This window comes from Tubulanus polymorphus, chromosome 2 (assembly GCF_964204645.1).
Source record: "Tubulanus polymorphus chromosome 2, tnTubPoly1.2, whole genome shotgun sequence".
In the NCBI taxonomy this organism is placed as follows: Eukaryota; Metazoa; Nemertea; class Palaeonemertea; order Tubulaniformes; family Tubulanidae; genus Tubulanus; species Tubulanus polymorphus.
Window position 1 is genome coordinate 22,973,530 of NC_134026.1, and position 19,019 is coordinate 22,992,548.

The 19,019-nt window shown below is 34.3% G+C and overlaps 3 protein-coding genes across 5 annotated transcripts in view; 2 read left to right on the forward strand and 1 right to left on the reverse strand.

The window, feature by feature from the left end:
* LOC141899891 (A-type potassium channel modulatory protein KCNIP1-like) overlaps nt 1-9,051 on the forward strand; it is a 56,652-nt gene extending 47,601 nt beyond the window's left edge. For 2 of the 3 annotated variants that reach the window (XM_074786496.1, XM_074786498.1), the window contains exons 2-7: nt 630-754; nt 2,952-3,021; nt 3,190-3,260; nt 3,832-4,044; nt 4,207-4,269; nt 5,390-5,616. In XM_074786496.1, coding sequence (XP_074642597.1) covers nt 630-754; nt 2,952-3,021; nt 3,190-3,260; nt 3,832-4,044; nt 4,207-4,269; nt 5,390-5,560 — 713 coding nt within the window. In that variant the 3' untranslated portion in view covers nt 5,561-5,616. Of the gene's footprint in view, nt 1-629; nt 755-2,951; nt 3,022-3,189; nt 3,261-3,831; nt 4,045-4,206; nt 4,270-5,389; nt 5,617-7,076 lie in introns of those variants that run through there. The other variant, XM_074786497.1, reaches the window with a different exon arrangement.
* Nucleotides 9,052-10,131: 1,080 nt separating this feature from the next.
* On the reverse strand, nt 10,132-12,125 carry LOC141900153 (polycomb group RING finger protein 1-like). Its single transcript, XM_074786920.1, has 8 exons — nt 11,960-12,125; nt 11,567-11,675; nt 11,315-11,467; nt 11,173-11,220; nt 10,980-11,085; nt 10,703-10,844; nt 10,540-10,620; nt 10,132-10,429 (listed from the first exon to the last, which is right to left on the reverse strand). Exons 1-8 carry the CDS (start codon nt 11,969-11,971, stop codon nt 10,358-10,360), a joined length of 723 nt encoding a protein of 240 aa, XP_074643021.1. The 5' UTR covers nt 11,972-12,125; the 3' UTR covers nt 10,132-10,357.
* A 258-nt stretch (nt 12,126-12,383) lies between these two features.
* Nucleotides 12,384-18,954, forward strand: LOC141898602 (hydroxymethylglutaryl-CoA synthase 1-like). Its single transcript, XM_074784594.1, has 9 exons — nt 12,384-12,431; nt 13,726-14,188; nt 14,272-14,397; nt 15,889-16,047; nt 16,338-16,509; nt 16,596-16,766; nt 16,924-17,156; nt 17,416-17,552; nt 17,768-18,954. The coding sequence occupies exons 2-8, from the start codon at nt 13,735-13,737 to the stop codon at nt 17,535-17,537; spliced, it is 1,437 nt and encodes a 478-aa protein (XP_074640695.1). The 5' UTR covers nt 12,384-12,431; nt 13,726-13,734; the 3' UTR covers nt 17,538-17,552; nt 17,768-18,954.
* Nucleotides 18,955-19,019: the final 65 nt, after the last annotated feature.

The window sequence follows — 19,019 nt, forward strand, 5'->3', positions numbered from 1 at the left end:
CCACTTTTGTCTTATGATAGTGATGATGGGAGGTATAAATAACATCATTATGATTTAAGTATAATGGTTTTGAGAGCTTTGAGTATATCTGGATTATCTCCTGCTAGTGTCTGTTACCGGGAATGATACCATAATAGGTCAATTTGAGGTAGGGATGGAAGGGATAAAAGTAACTTCATCGGTCTTTGCTCCTTTCATCTTGAGCAGCTTTTTCGGTCAGTTCATGAATGAAATTTGTGCTGCCGATAAATGACGAAATCTGTTTCCCCAAATTGAAATTGCCTTTAGTTTATTCAACAGTAACATGTAGTTAATTTCCTAGAGTTGATTGTATCAGGCAATGCCTCTGTTCTGGCTTTGAATGAAATGGTCCTATTTCAGTCAATAAGGAGTAGTATTCAGATGAACGAGACTGAAAAAGGCTATGGTCCAGAAAAGTAATGGTCCAGTCACTTTGTAGGCATTGAACTTTGTAGTAACGATATTGTGAACTTAGGAGATGAACTTTAGTCGAATTGTAAATGATTTGATTTCTTTAGACAATGCTTAACCAAACAGGATTTTAAACTTTCAAGCTTTTGTTTGAAAACGTTTCAAAAGTAGATTTCTCGAAATTTCTTTTCTTGCAGGCGATGAGTTGGATGACTTGGAGATGCAAGTTGTTCGTTATAAGCCAGAAGGACTTGAACAACTTTGCAGAAACACCAAATTCACAAAGAAAGAACTTCAGATCATGTATAGAGGTTTTAAACAGGTGAGGCAGAACACAAGAGAAATCTGAAAACGTCACAAACAAGCAGATTTCCAAGATCCAAGCCGCTTTATAGTTGAAGCGTTATCTCGAATAAAAGTGAAAAGTACTTCCTGTATTTCTATGCAAATTGAACGATAGTGGGAGGAAAAGATTAAGCTGATCTGGATTAAGATTTGAGCCCTCACATCTGCTATATGATATTTGAAGCCAATTACAGATCTATCGTATTTTTCAAATCAGTGCTAATGTGACTTCTTCTTTTCCCATTAGATGTTTTTGTTGCTTTTATTTTGTTCATCGATGTTCGAAAATAAAATCTTGTTTGATGAAATCCTGATTGGCGGCTGTGTCTCATAATAGCCAGGTTCGTGATCATCATTGCCATGGTTACTTGGGGAACTTGTTCAAGGCTATATTGCGCCACAATCGCGGTCTCTGTTGTCATAGATTTTGTCGGATATCCTACGGCAAAGAAGCAATCATGCTTATATCTTACTGTAATATTTTCACTTCCCCGATTACTCCGATTCCTGGCTTGCATAATAAATTCCATGCAGTTGAATCCTATTGATATCCGCAGTTTCCATATTTTTAATTTCTCCTTAAGACGGTACCACTATTGAGATTTATTAAGATTATCCTTGTTTCTAGCGCAATTTATGAGATGAATGATGACATTTATTTTCAATGCGTTGTCATCACCTGAAATTCCAGAGATGGAAGGTAGGCTGTAACGTTCATTTCGTGAATGGGGTGATTGATCTTTCATTTTTCTGAAAGTTTAGCTCGTGAGAAATTGGAGAGAAATGTTCCTAAAGGCCCAGATATCGAATCAGGATATAATAAAAAAACTGAAATATCACTGCTTATTATTCATATAAATTTCAATTTAAAAAAAAATGTCGTAGAAGATAAATCCAAATAGACTTATGAGCATTCTTTTGTTTTATGGTCTAATTTCCAAAATCCATTTGGGATAAAGCTTACCGAATTCATTACTTGTCCATCAATAATCATATTTGAGGTGCAGTATGATAAAAAACGATGGTAAAATTAAATAGCATTAAGCATAGAATAAATTGGTTACCATGGAGACCAAGGATGCCATATGATACTGAACTGAAAGCAGGTGTGAAGATGATTGAAAACTAGAGGAAAATATTTTTTGAACACGTTGTAGTGAAGTATGACATTTGTCCGTTCTTTTTTCTCAAAAATACTAGATTATATATTGCAGATCCATCCAGAAGTTCCAATTTTTCTGTGAGATGAATATTCTATTAGATTTGGTATCTGTTCGATTTGTGCAACAAGTGAAGATGGAAAAATTGAACATTACATTTCTGTTCCTTTATTCTCATTTTATCATCAATTATTCAATCTATTTACTGACAGCGAAGGATCATTCATTTTTAAGGTGAATTATAATTTCCTTTCGTCTGGAGAAATTTATCCCGATTTTTAATTCAGTATTTTTTGGTGAGTTTCAACGTAACCCCATGTGCAAATTTGATGCAGAAGAAATTCTTGCATATATTCATAGAAATTTTGTTCCCTGAATTAGGCTTATAGCTCAGTCAGCTTGATATAAACGTCTATGCCACCATAGATTTGATATTCGAGAAATTGAAATTAATGGCTTGTCATGTTTGAGGTTTTATTGATTATGCTTTCCTGTTCAATTAATTTCATTGAAACATCTCATCCCGCATAAATCTGACAGAAATGACAGTCACACTGGAAATTGTGTTGTATTTGTCTGTGCTATTACCCACAAAATTTGAAGTAATTTTTTAGAAAACTTATGTGTTGAGCCTTCAACAGAAAATACTTTGAGGGAGGTATGCGTGTAGACTTACACATCCATGGCACATCTTTCAATCAATGGCTTAGGAACGCTGAGGGATCGGCCAAAAAATTATTGAGTGCTTTTCACTCGATAACAGTGCCTATCTACGCCCGATTGAATTTCTCAAGAAGGAAGCTGTGAACTTAAGAAACACATTCATTTTTCATTCATTTCTAAACTCTACATTCGATACTATTATTAGAAAGATCCTGTTTGAAATTCTGTTTGAAAAGGAATTTTAACCAACAAATCTTACCTTTTTGTATAAAAAGCCCACATTTTTTCATCTTTGATGATGTATTGTACAGGCAGCTTGTTAATGATGTGTTCTTGATGTACTATTCTCAGGAATGTCCGACCGGGATAGTGAATGAAGAATCCTTCAAGGAAATATACTCCCAGTTCTTCCCTCAGGGAGGTAAGATTTAGAAACAATCATATGATGCATAATGACCTAATCATGTTAGCTCTTAATTGTTCATACTGTACATATTGCATATGTTTTTGCAAATGTCCCCATATGAATTGCATCACATTCTTATGGATAAATGTAGTTGAAAAAGATTCATATTTCATGTTTTTATAGATGCATCTGCCTATGCTCATTATGTCTTCAATACATTTGATCAAGATCACAATGGCTCTATAACATTTGAAGTAAGTACCATACACAACTGCAGAAATACTGTTAAGTGAATGAGTGTGCTGTGTCGAATAAGTGATATGAGATAAATCTTAGCTCATTGCCTGTTCTCATGTATCTGGCTAATTTTTTATCATGACAAGCAGCATATTATTCTCTTTGATAGAAATTATGAATAGGAATCGTAAAAATGTCTGGTCTCCCTATTTACGACTATTTTCTGTTTGCGTTGCTATGGAGGACATGTTGTTGATGTGGCAAAATGAATCTTGTTCCGAAGTCGTAAATCGCGCATTAACAGCAGAAGTGCATTATTAATATCTGATCAAATCAATATTCGATACGTGAATTTTGTTTTTTCAGATTTATTTTAGTAGTTGCAACTCTGGAAATTACACATTTCTCAAATAACTATGCATTCAGCAATAAGTATAGTATTTTGATAGATTGGAACAACAAAACTAATTGGCTCTAGTTCCTTGGTTTCGTGTAAACATTCATTGAGGGATAGCTTGATAAGTTACGAAGCGTTAGATATTTGACTGTGTTAGATGACAATCAAATCTTTTTGCTTTGCTATTTCAGGAATTTGTGCAGGGTCTCTCAGTATTATCGCGTGGTTCATTACAAGAAAAATTGTTGTGGGCTTTCAACTTGTACGACATAAACGGGGATGGTATCATAACGAAAGACGAAATGTTGGACATCGTTTCAGCTATTTACGACATGATGGGCAGATTCGCTGAGCCGTGTGTAGATGAGAACACAGCTAGAGAACATGTTGAACGTGTCTTTCAGGTATTTCTAAACTCAAGGATGACCCCCCCACCTTTCACTAAAATTCACGCAGATGGGGCGAGGTTTTACAAAATATCATGAAAAGATATATCTTGTCATCAAAGCTCTGCTCTAAAGCTGTAAAAGATTTGTGAATGAATATGTATTTGTTTAATTCTACAGAAAATGGATTTGAATCAAGATGGAGTGATAAGTATGGATGAATTCATGGATAGCTGCCGGCGGGTATGTATTTTCTCCAATGAATGAGTTTGTGTTTTTGTATCAGTGAATAACAAGCACACACAAACATGCATTAAACCCAATACACATGATACACACATTTACGCTTTGAAATAGTCACAAAATTTGAGCACTCATTCCACTTATAGGTCTGCACATATACTACTATAGAAGTTCGATACCTGGAGGCAACCATAGAAATAATGCATTTCCATGATGATTGATCAAGATATCAAATGGCGAAAAAGCTTAGATTAATCTATACAAACTGCTGTTCATTGATCAATTTTTGCAGTAACAGTATAAGAATAATTGATTATTTACCTTGAGTATTCAATTCAATTCTGACTACAAGTTTTGTAAATATATGTGAAAAGGATGAAACCAATTTATAAACCAACTAAGAAACTTTTTTCGGGAGAAAATACCTAAAATGGTTCACTGTACAGAAGAACTGCATCATTATATGCTGGTTGCCTCTGGTTACATTGAGGCAGTGCTTTTCTGGTGTCTAATAATGCATCATAATGCTTGCAAGAACTTTTATCACCATTTTGGGTGTGGTAAAAATACGTATTGTCATTCGTAATATGTTTGCAGTCTAATCTTAAAGATTTCTTTTGAAAATTCACTCATTACTGACTAGCTGCTAGTAACTTGTAGTTACTTTTTTGGGAATCATTCGGTACATACATGTGTCAGCCAGAGGTAACAAGCAAAGCAAAGATTTTGAATTAAGAATATTACTACTTATGAATTTAAAATGAGTAGCATGTTTCTATCAGTGATCACCTAGTATGCTTTTACACTTTTGCAATCTTTCATTTTGAATATTTTGAGAAGAAATTTTACTGCTTCAAACATACCACCGACCTAAATCTTCACTCGTGTTCATTTCAACTTTTTACCTTTTTGCCTTAAAGATAATATCTTTGAATCATCATAAGTTCTTACGGTGACAAAATACTAGACCCAAAATGTGGAACAACTTTTGATTTGGTGCAGTTTTTGAATTAATTAATCAAGCCAAAATTATATACATTCTTTTTCTAATTTTTGGTTACTTGTTCAGAAAGCATTGTCTCATATACTTTTTCATTTCCCGCCCTCCCTTCCATTGCAGGGCGAGGTAAGTAACTATGGTCATCACAAACTGGTTTACTGGAATCGTGGGCTACATGAAAAAGGTTTGGGCCATCCATTATTCATGTACAGCAAAAAAAGTTCAAACACAAAGAGTTGCAAATCAGCCAACTGCTGGTCGACTTGCCACTTTGAAGTACATGGGCATTGAATGACCATTAGGTTGAATGATGTTTCTATTTGCAATTTGTTACTGACGATAAGGGTTTGCATGATGATAGATTTTGATTTTAACAGTTTACGCAGGTAAATTGATATTTTTTCTTAATCAAAAGCATTTTTCAACTTACACTAAATTATTTGACCAGATGATAAATGATTATTTCTAGTGAGAGTCTTTATATTCTTTTCAATTGAACTATAAAATCAAGTTTTTTGGTTGTATGTGCCGTTTTTTTAATTCGTTGTTAGATTGATTATCATTATCAAAGAGGCAACTTAGTTTCTGCCCTCAATTTCAAATACTCATACACTAATTGCATTGAGCTTTTTCTCAGTCTACTTATTACTGATTACTTTCCTAGGCTATGTCGTCCCTTTGATGATAGTGGCAGTACTTTTCGTGCATGAATATACTTTTAATTTCATGTTTTTGTGATTCTTTTATTATAGAATAAAGATATGATTGCATCATTTGATATGCTCGATACTGTTCTAACCGTGCCACCATCACGATCATAGCATCAATGAGTATGCGTTCGGTCATCCTATCCGATGTTCTGTCATAATCCTGTAATTGTTGTATTACTTAATACACTATGGTCATTACTTTTACCCGGTACCATTTGTTTAGTTAAAGAAAATATTTCTGATTACCATGCTTACCTTTAGTATTATTTATGCCACTATTTTCTATTGAATTTTGCCCCAAAATATGATAGTTATCTTCATCTATTCATTACGCCTTCTTAACCTTAGTTGCACGATTGATGGGCTTTGTACATATTACTTTGCTACTGATATATTATTATTTCTCAAATCTGTCGATGATGTTGATATTTTTTGAGAATTTGATAAAGATGCCAGCCAATACCTACTCTTTTGTCCAAGTGTGAAAATGAAATATCTGTTTTCATTTCACTCTCCACTGTGCCCGACAATAGTTATTAAGGCAGCTCCGGATATTTCTTGAATTTCCTCATTTAATCATAATTTTCCAAAAATTACTCAGTGATGGAAATCAGGGACAGTGCTAATGCAGTAGTAGATAAATGTCATATATTTTTATAAATGTCATATCAACAACTTGAGGCTATTAAAATATTGAATGAATGATTTTCAATATTGCCTAACGGTGAATGTTGTATAAAACAGATGTTGTCCAAACATATCACATGCTGTATCTATTCTATATACAATCATTTGGGTTTGTGTCCAAAAATACTATGTGTTCAATCTGTTACGGTAATATTTGTTGTGAACCACTCAATCATATTAATTATTTGATTATTCAATCGTAATCACGTGATTTTCAATATCCATAATCTTGTATCATCATCTTCATTTCGTAATTTTGGAGCTGTGATACAAGTTTGCACAGCAAATAAAAGGATGATTTTCGTTTTTGGAAAATTTAAACTATGTGGAAATAGCATAAAATCACAGCAGTTTACCTTATTCTCGTATTCTATCTAGTATGGCCTAAAGCTTTTTGCCTTTCATTTCAGGATACGGCAGTTGGATTGTCAATGTCGATGTTTGATACCGTACTTTGACAAGATTGCAATACAAGCAGCCGATTGTATCCTCCTGTGGCTGGACTTTTTTATTGTGATATATTTTGAAGGGTGTCTCTTATCAGCCGTATCTCTCGATCCCTTATTAACCCCATGTCTATGTCTGTATGTATGAAATATACAACAAAAAACAAATCATGTAAATGGCTGCTATGACTACTACTTTGTTTCAAACTGTTTAAAGACATGGCTGATTAAGCAGGCAGATGGAGAAAATCTCACTCCTTGGACACGTTCTCGGACCAAGTTCTCGGGGAACAGTGGATAGAGGGTTTATGGATTGTTATTACTGAATGGCAGCTCTATGAAATGTTTGAAGATGATGCTGACATTACGAATTCGATTCAAAACCTCAGTTCAACATAAGACACGTAGTAGTGTATTACAAATATGGAAAGGCTTTTTAGTGGCGATGGCAATTGCATGTAAAAATAAGAGATTTAAAGGTGTACCTTTCAAGAATAGCGATTGATATAGGATAAGGCACAGCCGCCATGAAAATCGAAAAAACGAAATATCACAAGATCATATAGACATGTTGTAGAACATCAATATACTGCATTTCATGTGTATACTGCATTTCATGTGTATGCAAGCTAAGTATTTAATACTTGGATTCACTTCGATTTTATCGAACACCTACCTACATTATTCAAGCTACTTGTCTATCTTGACTTAGAAGATTCACGATGAATGATGAAAATGAATTTAGAGCTATACCTCAAACAATATGGAATGCATGCTTGATTCAAACCACCTGGCTTTGGCGCACCAGGGTTGGTTTTGACTAACTCTTTGTAATCTTGATCATCTATAATCTACTAACTTTCTATAACCTCTGATCATTCCATTAATGTTTGAAAGAAAATTGTATAGACTTTTATACGCTTTCTAAAATTTGTTTTTTCTCCTTGATAATCCTAATATGTAGGGAGCTTTCAGGTTGTGGATTTGTGAAAAAGATGAAATTTTCAGTCTGATCAGGGAAATCTCCCAGGTTTGTTTAAGCAATGATGCTCCTTTATCAGACCTTTAGCCAGGGGGGTTATACTATTAGTTGATGCTGCAACTAAAAAATCAGAGGTAAAGAATTTACATTAAGCAAAAAGGAATTATCAATACTGTTCTCAATCACTATATGCTTGGATCTCAAAAATATTTTGCACAACATATTACTTGATATACATCTAAAAATGAGTTTTAATTTTCTGCAGCTATTAACCAATAGAACTTTTTTCATCATGCTTTACTCGCTGTAGATAAGGTACCCATATTTGTGATCGAATTTTGCAACTATTTGTTAAAAAACATTTAAAAATCAAGTGATTAATATCTTACCTGTGGTGTGGCTAGCGTTGCCAAATGTTGTCATTACGACAAGTTTTTTTTTAATAGTAAATGAGAAAAGTAATTGATATTCATGGTAGTGACATTTTAGTGCTGTATTTGAACCAAATTATTGTATCAAGTATAGTACAGGTATTTTTTGAGCAGTCATTGTTTTGGACTATTAAGACAAAAGAAAACATTACCAACCCCGTGAAAAAATGACATTCTTTCATATATACCTGTATTCAAACTTCTAATCAGTTTTTAAATTGAATATATATTATGATAAGAAAATATGTTATATTTTGAAATTGAGAGTTTGATCTGTGTGACAAATTGTAATGTTTTTCCAAATACGTTAAGAATGATAAAAGGCACTATTATTATGTTTCAATCAATTAATAACAGTACTAATATTATTATTATTGTTTAATTACTAATTGTGCTAGATTATTTGTATATTTATTTTGAATATATATAGATCAATATCATATCTTGATATCTTGTTGTAAATGAAAATTGTAAAATCTTGTTAATTTGTAAATTATTGGGCTCACGTAGTCACAGATTTTTATCATCGAAGAACATGAAAACATTTGTTGGTTTATGAAATGAAAGTCAAATAAACTGCATGTTTCCATATTTTGTAATTGCGCTTTTGCTTTTATTTGCTTTTATTTCCAACACAAATATGGACTTGGTGATTGTTTTAAGACTTGGCCGTTTCTCCGAATTTGAAGCAGACTGCTCCAAGTAAACAACAGATACGTGCAGATCCATGATTAAGGAAGCGTTCTCCCCAGTAAATTGAATATTCTTTCTGTAACGACCACCCATAAAAATAAACGCTGTTGCTAGGCACATTGATAGCGGATCTTTTATGAACCGACTTGTGGCAATCAACATGGGTCAACTTGTCTTGGAAGCAACAACATCCATCTCTGGATCAACATGCTGCCTCACCAAGGTATGAGGTAATGAAAAATATTTGGAACATTTGTGTGAAACTATCTACACAAATTGTTCAACAAAATGGGATACAGTAAAACTCAAATCTAGGGACTGCCCAGATTTCTCTGAATTAAGTAAAATCCGAATATTTAATAGTTATGGGTTTTGGTAAAATGGACCAATTGTTACATTCAAATTAAGTGAAAATCCTAATTGAAAAATGTGAATTAAATGAGTTCCATTGTATATCCCAATTGCTTGTCATAATTTAGTTGATATATTAATTGTGATATGGATAACAGCTTTTACTGGTGTCGATTATCCGTGTCGACATTACCATACAGTCACCATACTTATTATGACCCTACCTTTAATGTCGTGATATGGAAGTTGATATAATGAAACATTGCTAAGTTGACTCTCATCATGGTGAGATAAGTGATATCGCTGCATTTCCTCGTAATATACTACATGGCACAAACCATAGACGTTAGGTTTGGAAGGTTACCAGCAATCCTAGAAATCTAGCCAATGACTGTTATATGAATATTCTAATCAAGATTGCTGATGCATGCACGGGGGACTAGTTTTCCAGCAGAGCACTCCTAACTTCCATGTCAAAGAACTAATATAAAAATAAAAACAGTTTATCTTATAATTGACCAACCTTTAAAAAGGTAAGTTATATTTATTATACACGTACAAATTCAGGGAAATGTATACAAGTGTAATATATGATTTCTAAAATATTTGCTGCCATATCCATAGTACATTTTCCATGTCGACTATGCACTTATTTCTGGTTGAACAGCTTTAGGTCTTATTCAGTTTCACTGCATTGATGCCCCACAACCAGGATTGTAGTTACATGGACAATGGAGAAAAAGTTTTTTAAAAACAAAATATAAAATCTAATGAGCAACTGCCTGCTATCAAGAATTCACAGCAGGCAAATGTAGATAAACCTTTGGATGAACTTTGTAAAACAGCATCATTGGCGAAGGCTAAAAATAGAAGATAATTCTCTGATACTCACTACTTTCGTAAAGTTACTATGACATTCAAAAGCTGCAGAAATTATTCTTTATATACATTCTTATCCTATATTACTTACTCGATCAGACCAGAACATAAGCCAGATCTGTTTCACACTGTAATCACAGTCTAATACTTGTTCATCACATACTACATCAATCTAAAACACAAGACCACGTTTTCTATCTTGGCAAAGATACAACTATCCTTGGGAAGAAATCTCTTCTATATCCAATCCTTACCTCTAGCGGCTGTGGAATATCGAGCATCTTTCGTAGCAGTTTTTTTAAGTGAGCTACGCATGTCCTTGTCGGGCAGCGAATAAACTTTTGATCCAAAACAGGAAGGTTGTAAGTGCTGCTCTCATATACAACCGATGTAGCGCTGCAAAATTTCAATTATCAAATTATCACAATCAAAATTGGTGCAAGCCTCTTCATATTTCAGCAGAACATGTTCAGAAACTGTTATTTCAACATTATGATTTATACCAACTACATGTACATGTTTTTTTCTTACCTAAAGCGATCTAAGCACATTGTGATGAGTTCATCATGAATGTAGTGATGCGCATCTCGAGCATCATAAACTGTACACAGGGGTTGCACCATATTTTCTGTTTCTCCTGATATAACAATTCAAACAATTTTAAGATACCTATTCGAGTTGAAGTTAATACACTAAACAAATCTCAGTCATTTTGAGAAAATACCTTTTGAAATCTTTGACTTGAAAAATTCTTGTTTCCTACATTGTTCGTCTTTTTTAGAAGAGAAAGAAATGACTTTTATGTAATTTTTCTCAAATAAACTTTAGGCCTATTACGAATGGAGCTGGAAACCTTAGAAACTTACTTTCATACAGACCAGGAACTAATTTGTATACGATATCCTGAAGATTGCGGTCACTTCTGAGGTGAAGAAATGGCTGAGTTTCGTGTATCTTCAAATTACACTGAGGACAGTATTTACTTGTTTGCAAATATTTTACTATACAACTCTTACAAACTATAAAAGTAGGGTAATATACAAAGTGAGTTAATTTGGAGACCACACACGCAATGAAATATTGTAAATTAATCGAATTCCTTAGAACAGATTACTAACATGTATGTAAACATTCAGCGATAGTGGTGGCATCAATAAAATACCCAGCACATAACGAGCACACAATATGTGGGTTTATATCACGAATTCGTATTTTGAGAGTTTTACCCTGAAATGAGAATAGATAAAAAATGCACTGATATCAATGGCCAAGAAGCATGTAAGTAAAACTGTGATTGCAATGATGAATGGTCTTTTAAGTTCTCGAATGCCCCCACATCGTCCTTAAGTTGAAGTTTTGCCTTTTAAGCTTTTTTTGGATTAACCAAATAAGTTATAGTGGCACGAATTGGAATGCTCAAACTAACGGCCTCTTATTGAAAGAATGTATGAACAGCAAATTCAATTCAAATTTGACTTTAAAAAGCAATACTTTCTTCGCTTTTTTTTTACCTCATCCATCATTTTAAGACATTTTCAATTTTCCATCGGAATATTTTCAGTACGAAAATATAACGTGATGAAAAACTGATTACGTTTTTAATTCGAATGCGAAGATTGCTCGAAAAATAACGACGAATTTGAACGTCTAAATTCATAAAACAGAAAAATTAATATAACCCGGAAGTAAAATCGATTAAAGCGCCGTCTAGGCTGGTCGTGCTATTTAACGCAATTCGAGAATATATATTCCGTTCTTTTGAATAAGAACTTTAAAGCGATTTTTCCTACGCATAAATTAGAAATTTTGTTAAGATCAACAAACATATGAATGATTCAAGAATCTATTCATCCTGTCAATTATGATAAGAGTACACATTTTCACATGACGGTTATATTTGATAATTAGTACATCAATCGGTAACGTGTAACGTGGAGCCAATTTATTTTATTGATATTAGACAAGCGTGTGCCCCGGCATAAGGTTTTGTATACAAACAAATAAGCTCTCTTTGTAATTGTAAATGTGAACATTTTGTAGAAATTATTTGTCAACGGCTCTTATTGAATTCATTCAACCCAGATTGCCGTTTCTAATTCTAAGATAGGCCTATCACTTGACTGAGTTCGACTAAAATCAATTCAATCAAAAATGTCTACCACTCACTGGCACTGCACAGTCTACACTATATACAGTACACGTCCACATATAGTCCGAATACCAGTCGTTACGGGTTCCCTTAAAACGGGGAACAACGGCTAGGTACTAGACTTTTAGTCCAAACACTGTCTGTGTGTGTCTTACAGGGGCCTGATACACAAAACGTTTTTGACCCCAGTATCCCAGTCCTAAAAGTACTATATGATTTATATTTGGAAGTAGTTATTTTACCGGATCCGGTCACCGACTTCTGAACGATATTTTTCTGGATATCGCCTCTAATTGGCTAATTTAATCCGCGCATGCGCGAAGAGGTGACTTAGAAAATTCGAAGGAAGTGTGGAGAACAGAGTTTGAGAAAATAGAGCGGGACTCGAACCAAGTGCCAGTAAATTATAAGCGCAGCATGCCCCCAATAGACCACTGAGCTCGCTGAAAACCAACCAAATGTTTTAGCTTGATAAAGTACCTAACCTTACCCTAATCCTCTCCCTAGCTGTAAAACGGACCCTAACTCTAATCCTAACCCTCTGGACCCTCCTCTCTCTCTTGACACTAACCCTATCGAAACCCTAAACCCAATATAATGATTTTATTGTTTCTTTTATTAGTTTGTATTATAATATATGGATCGAGCTAGATATCTTTTATAAGTCGGCAACCGGATCCGGCTAAATAACTACTTCCTTTGTATTTATAAAGCTTTTTTTAGCTAGGAGGATACTAGGGTCAAAAATATTTTGTGTTAGGCCCCTGTGGTTTAACTCTTATCAGGGTTTGCTTCATCAGTCAAAATTGGTCATGTACTCAAAATTTATTGATTGATTTTTCATAAATTATCAAAATCCCATCATAATTTAAGTCACTTGTTCACTAATTAAATGTGACCTACTCACCTGCGCTTACTTCAGTGACTTAAGTAGAAACAGTTGGGTTTATCACAATTCTTCCTTTTTGAATTTTCAATTCATAGTCGGGGAATTCATTAATCGAAATACCAGGCAGTATGTCTGGGGTTCACTGTATTTGCAAATTCAGTGAATATTTTTGATTGTATTGTATCCTTAAACCATCAATTCATTCAGATCCTTTTAATCGTGTAGTGTTTCCTTTGTAGTTCGAAACAATGGAGGGTCATATAGGAAACGGAGATGCAGCATGTGGACGATGGCCGGCAGATGTCGGCATCATTGCAATGGAAGTGTATATCCCTAGTCAGTACGTAGATCAAGAAGAGCTGGAACAGTTCGACGGCGTATCAAAAGGAAAATATACAATCGGATTAGGACAGGCGCGAATGGGATTTTGTTCAGATCGCGAGGATATCAACTCATTGTGTCTAACTGTGGTTCAAAACCTTATGGAACGGCACGATATTGATTACAAAAATGTCGGACGGTTGGAAGTCGGTACAGAGACGATCATTGATAAATCGAAAAGTACGAAGACTGTTTTGATGCAGTTATTTGAAACTTCAGGAAATACCGACATTGAAGGAGTGGATTCCAAAAACGCCTGCTACGGTGGCACTGCTTCATTGTTCAATGCTGTTAATTGGATTGAATCTAGTTATTTCGATGGTAAGTTCTGCTCCACTAGCCATCAACAATGGGTCATCAGTCTATGAATGGCTTGATATCCAGTTTTTTTAATCTAATTTCAGGTCGCTATGCTTTAGTAGTTGCAGCAGACATAGCTGTTTATGCTACAGGAAATGCCAGATGTACTGGTGGTGCTGGTGCTATTGCTATGCTCATTGGTGCCAATGCCCCATTGATATTTGACAGAGGTGAGTCAACCAGATGATCTCGTTGATATTGATAACCTTGGTATTTTGTACTGATTTTGTGAACAATCGAAGCACTAGTAAAATATTGCATACTTTCGATATCGAGGAGGTAATTTTTAAAGAAAAAAAACTTGTCATTAATTTACTGTGTATTCAGTCACTGAACAATTTAATTTCGCTATGATTACGTAAATCATGCAACTGGATTTGCATCAATTTTGGTCAATGTCCATCTGCTAAGTGAATTTGTTGATATCACATGTGCTGTGTTTACTGCGTAATCAAGTTCTTATTTTACCGTGAAAAGTTTATAAATGAACTTCTAGTATTCCCGGATAGAACTAATTATTTAATGATCCGTGAGTCACACTAAACTATGGAATCAAACAAAAGTACTATCGGCACATGTAATAACAATAATAATGTTTTCGGGTCATGCCTGGAAGTTGTAGCTACATACTAACACTGATATGTCATACATATAGGGGGCCTACTCGGTACTGGTGTACTCAAAAACATCAGTGCATTAAACAATTATCTGCAAAATATTATCCAAAAAGTTTATATTTTTCTTGTGTAATTAGTTGTGTCAACATGTTTTTCCGGGTTATACAGTTCTACTGATTATTATTTCTACCCGATCAAAAATATCCTACCAAATGATATCCTGCAACTAATTTTTTATTTTCTCACATGGTATGTGATTAATAGCTTCAATGATTATATCGTCCTTTTTTTGAACTAAGGTACGGATGTACTGAAACTGATGAACAACGACAGAAAACTGGTTGTGATGAAGTTCATTTCAAGTTGAAATATTTTCAAGATAGATACTCTAGGCTCCCCGAATAAAATCTGCATAATCTGTAGTCTATTGATTTTAAGAAAAATAATCAAATCACTTTATCGACACATTAGCAGAGTATTCCAGGGGTATTTTCTCACTCTGAGGTGATGTGACCCTAATCTTATTTTGAATAACTGAGGGAATCAAAGGGTGCCAGTTGAGTTATGGGCCTACAAAGATTCTAAAAGATATAAGCCGCGATAACACAAGCATTTTTGGCCTGGGTCAGATTATTGTGTGTGAATTGCTGCAGGTTCAGCTGACTCACTTCACTTTGCTTAAGGATGGGCCGAATTTGTGCCATCTGTGCTAATTTTGTATCTATGTGATCGCGGCTTAATTCTCCTCCCTGGATCCACATCAGTCACCTGTATGCTTAAGCAATGACACTGGTGAATTAACTGTCACACACACGCACATTTTGCAGGTTTGCGAGTTAGCCACATGCAACATGTCTATGATTTCTACAAACCCGATTTAGTGTCAGAATTTCCTGTGGTTGCCAGGAAACTGCCCCAAAAATGTTATCTGATGGCTTTAGATAGATGCTACAAACAATACTGCCAGAAATTGGTTTCAATTACAGCAGGTAAATTCACCCTCCCCGTAGATAGTAATGTCCTTTGCCCTTAATTTCTTTCCAGGTTTACGGGCAATTCATATGCAACATGCATATGATTTCTACAAGCCTGATATGGCATCTGAATACCCGGTAGTCGACGGAAAACTTTCTATAAAATGTTATCTTGGTGCATTAGATAAATGCTACCAACTATATGCCAAGAAATATTTGTCTCATGCAGGTAAATTCAACTACTACCAGAACTGGCAGACAAAGTGTCCATACCAGCATTTTGAGGGTTCAAACATTGTCACTCAGTCAGTGAAATTGATATGTTCTAAATAACTAATGTTATGGAAATATTTGGTAGCTTTATTTTACCTTATTATTTTAGTTCCAAATGTTTAACGTATTCAAAATGATTATCTACTTGTTGATACATGTATGACTCATTCTTTTCCAATTCCCAGAAAAGTGAACCACTTCTGCAAAAAAGTGATTAAAAAGCAATTTCGATGATTTTATTTTCAGGAAAGTCTTCTTCGATATCAAACTTCAACATAGATTCAGCCGATGCATTCCTGTTCCATTCACCTTATTGCAAATTGGTTCAAAAATCTTTTGCTCGTCTCATGCTCAATGATTTCCTTCAAGATGGTGATCCAGATTTTTCTGGAAAATACGCCGGGTTAAAAGAGTATAGGTACTTCTTGTTATGTTTATTCATGCCATACATGACGCATATGCTTGAATAATTCTTAATCTTAATGAAAATTGTATATTTATCAGAAAAGTTAAGTTGGAAGACACATACTTCAACAAAGATGTGGAGAAGGCTTTCCTAGTAGCCAGTAAGAGTGCATATATACAGAAAGTTGAACCAGGTCTTCATATGGCAAATCAATTAGGAAACATGTACGCGCCTTCGTTATATGGTTGTTTAATATCATGTTTAAATAGGTGAGCATATTTGTATTTACAGTTCAAGTTCATGTCATAATAAGGGTGCTTAGGAATATCTAAAAAGTAGTATTGTTCTAAAAGATTTTAAGCCATTCTCCTTATAGATTATATTGCTTTATTATTAGAAATTGGTTTCTGGATGTATTTTTTCCAGTTGGTCGTTGTCGGAAGCAGCTGGTAAACGTCTAGTATTGTTCTCATATGGTTCGGGGCTTGCATCCTCTATGTTCTCAATGCATGTGACAAACGACGTCGCTCCTGGTTCAAATCTGGATAAACTTAAGTCTGGTTTCAGTGATATCGACACTAGACTGAACTCACGGACGAAAGTCTCCCCTCAGGAGTTCGCTGACACAATGAAATTAAGAGAAGATACCCATCATATAGGTACCTATGTGACAATACACTATGTACTAGTCAAGTCAAGGAATTTGTATGAGAACTTTAACCTGGGTTTTTGCTGGTACTTAAAATTAGCATTATCATCAGGTTATTGAACTGTTAGAAGTTTTCAAAATATTCTTTTTATCATGGTGCTATTAGGGCTTATCTACGCGGATCGACTTAATCAAATCATCCATTTGCTCTTTGTATTACTAAATGATGTTAGTGTAAAATGAACGGCATTTGTCTCGATATTTTTCAGCTCCATACACCCCTGTAGGAGATATTCATAATTTATTACCCGCTACGTGGTATCTAACAAATGTAGATGACAAGCACAGGAAAACATATGACCGGAAACCAATATTGAGTGTGTCCACTTAACATAAGTCTTTGTAGGTGAGTAATAGAGATTGCTTTTTGGGCTGCATTTATTAAATAGTGAGCATATCAGAATTGGTGGCACTTATAGATAGAATGTAATGTAGCTTAAAACTTTAACAAAATTAAAATATCCTGGATCCAACGGACTTCCTAGTTTCTTTTTACATAACCTACAATCGATAATGGACCTCCTTATTTTCAATCTACAATTTATTGCCTTTGTTTTTCAGGTGTTTTTTAAGCAGTGTTTAGTGCAACATGCCATACAAGCACTTCGTTTTTTTGCTATGGTCAATGATTTGTTACAAGATGGAAAAACTCTGCGTAATTCGTAATGTTCTCAGTACATTTTATTCATCATTGATGCACGCTCACACACATATATTTATATTTATGGTTTAGTATTTTTATATAATTGTTATTAGGCCAAAATTCTTTGTTTAGTTTTATTGGCTGTACTGGTCAGGATTATCAATAATGCATGTATTTGATGTCAAGATGTATACGTGTATGTTTTGGAAGTGAATGAGTTTCTAAGACCATTTTAAAACCCAGTTCATTAGCTTTGGTTCTTAACATTTAAAATGGGATAAAATCCATTTGTTTAGCCTTAGAGTTAAAACTGTGAATTGTGCCACTGTCTCTTGGTTTATGCTTTAAAAGGAATAAGAATCCACAGAAAATGAAAGATTGATGTTTTGATTTAAGTATTAGATTTTAGTTTTAATCATATTTACGATTCTGGCCTTGGGGTAAAATTCCTTTTCTGATTGCTTCTCTTTTGTATCAGAAATTTAGCTCATGCTCATAATGTTAGTAAATCAATTAGTATTACACATCTCTATGATCATTTATTGTTTGGTTGATTCAGTTAGTTAATGAAACAAAACTGATATTAGTTGTTTGTATGTACACGGAATAGTATCTGACATATTTTCCAGTATTACGGTAACAATGTTTACACTATGTATTTAAAAAACAATCATAGCAACAAAATATCCTGACAAATAAAATATAGAATTAATTAACACCATTGTTTGACTTTGTTAGATTATTGGTTTCATCATTTCTAATTTTGATTTTTTAAGTCAGAGCCCTGTAGATACGATTTAGGAAGAGGATGCTGAAAGCTCGCATCGTGAGTCCTAATGGTTTTGGGTCAATGGCCGACGATTCCTAGAGTGGGTGGCATTACACATTACATAACACGCGTGGTGTGGTTTCAGTGCTGGGTAAATGAGTGTACACATTGTAGTCTTAACAAAATCGGCGATGAATTCCATTTTCTTTTTGAATGTTCCAAATTAATCGGTATACGAAGAGCTTTCCTAACCCAATTTTATGTAAATAGACCTAACACTTTCAAAATGTCACAATTACTTAATGCTGTAAATAACACTATACTAGTTAAACTCGCTAGATTTGTAAATGCTGGTCTCAAGCTACTTAAGTAAAATTCATTTATGCATACCAGTTATCTGT

Excerpts from the sequence above, each read along its gene's own strand:
- LOC141900153 (XM_074786920.1), bottom strand. Across the intron at positions 11,086-11,172 it reads CAAGTCAAAGATTTCAAAAG|GAGAAACAGAAAATATGGTG; the intron begins GTATTTTCTCAA and ends TTGTTATATCAG. Across the intron at positions 10,430-10,539 it reads TTATGTTCTGGTCTGATCGA|CCTTCGCCAATGATGCTGTT; the intron begins GTAAGTAATATA and ends TTCTATTTTTAG.
- LOC141898602 (XM_074784594.1), top strand. The coding sequence starts at position 13,735 with ATGGAGGGTCATATAGGAAACGGAGATGCAGCATGTGGACGATGGCCG. Across the intron at positions 14,398-15,888 it reads CCCATTGATATTTGACAGAG|GTTTACGGGCAATTCATATG; the intron begins GTGAGTCAACCA and ends ATTTCTTTCCAG. Across the intron at positions 17,157-17,415 it reads AGAAGATACCCATCATATAG|CTCCATACACCCCTGTAGGA; the intron begins GTACCTATGTGA and ends GATATTTTTCAG.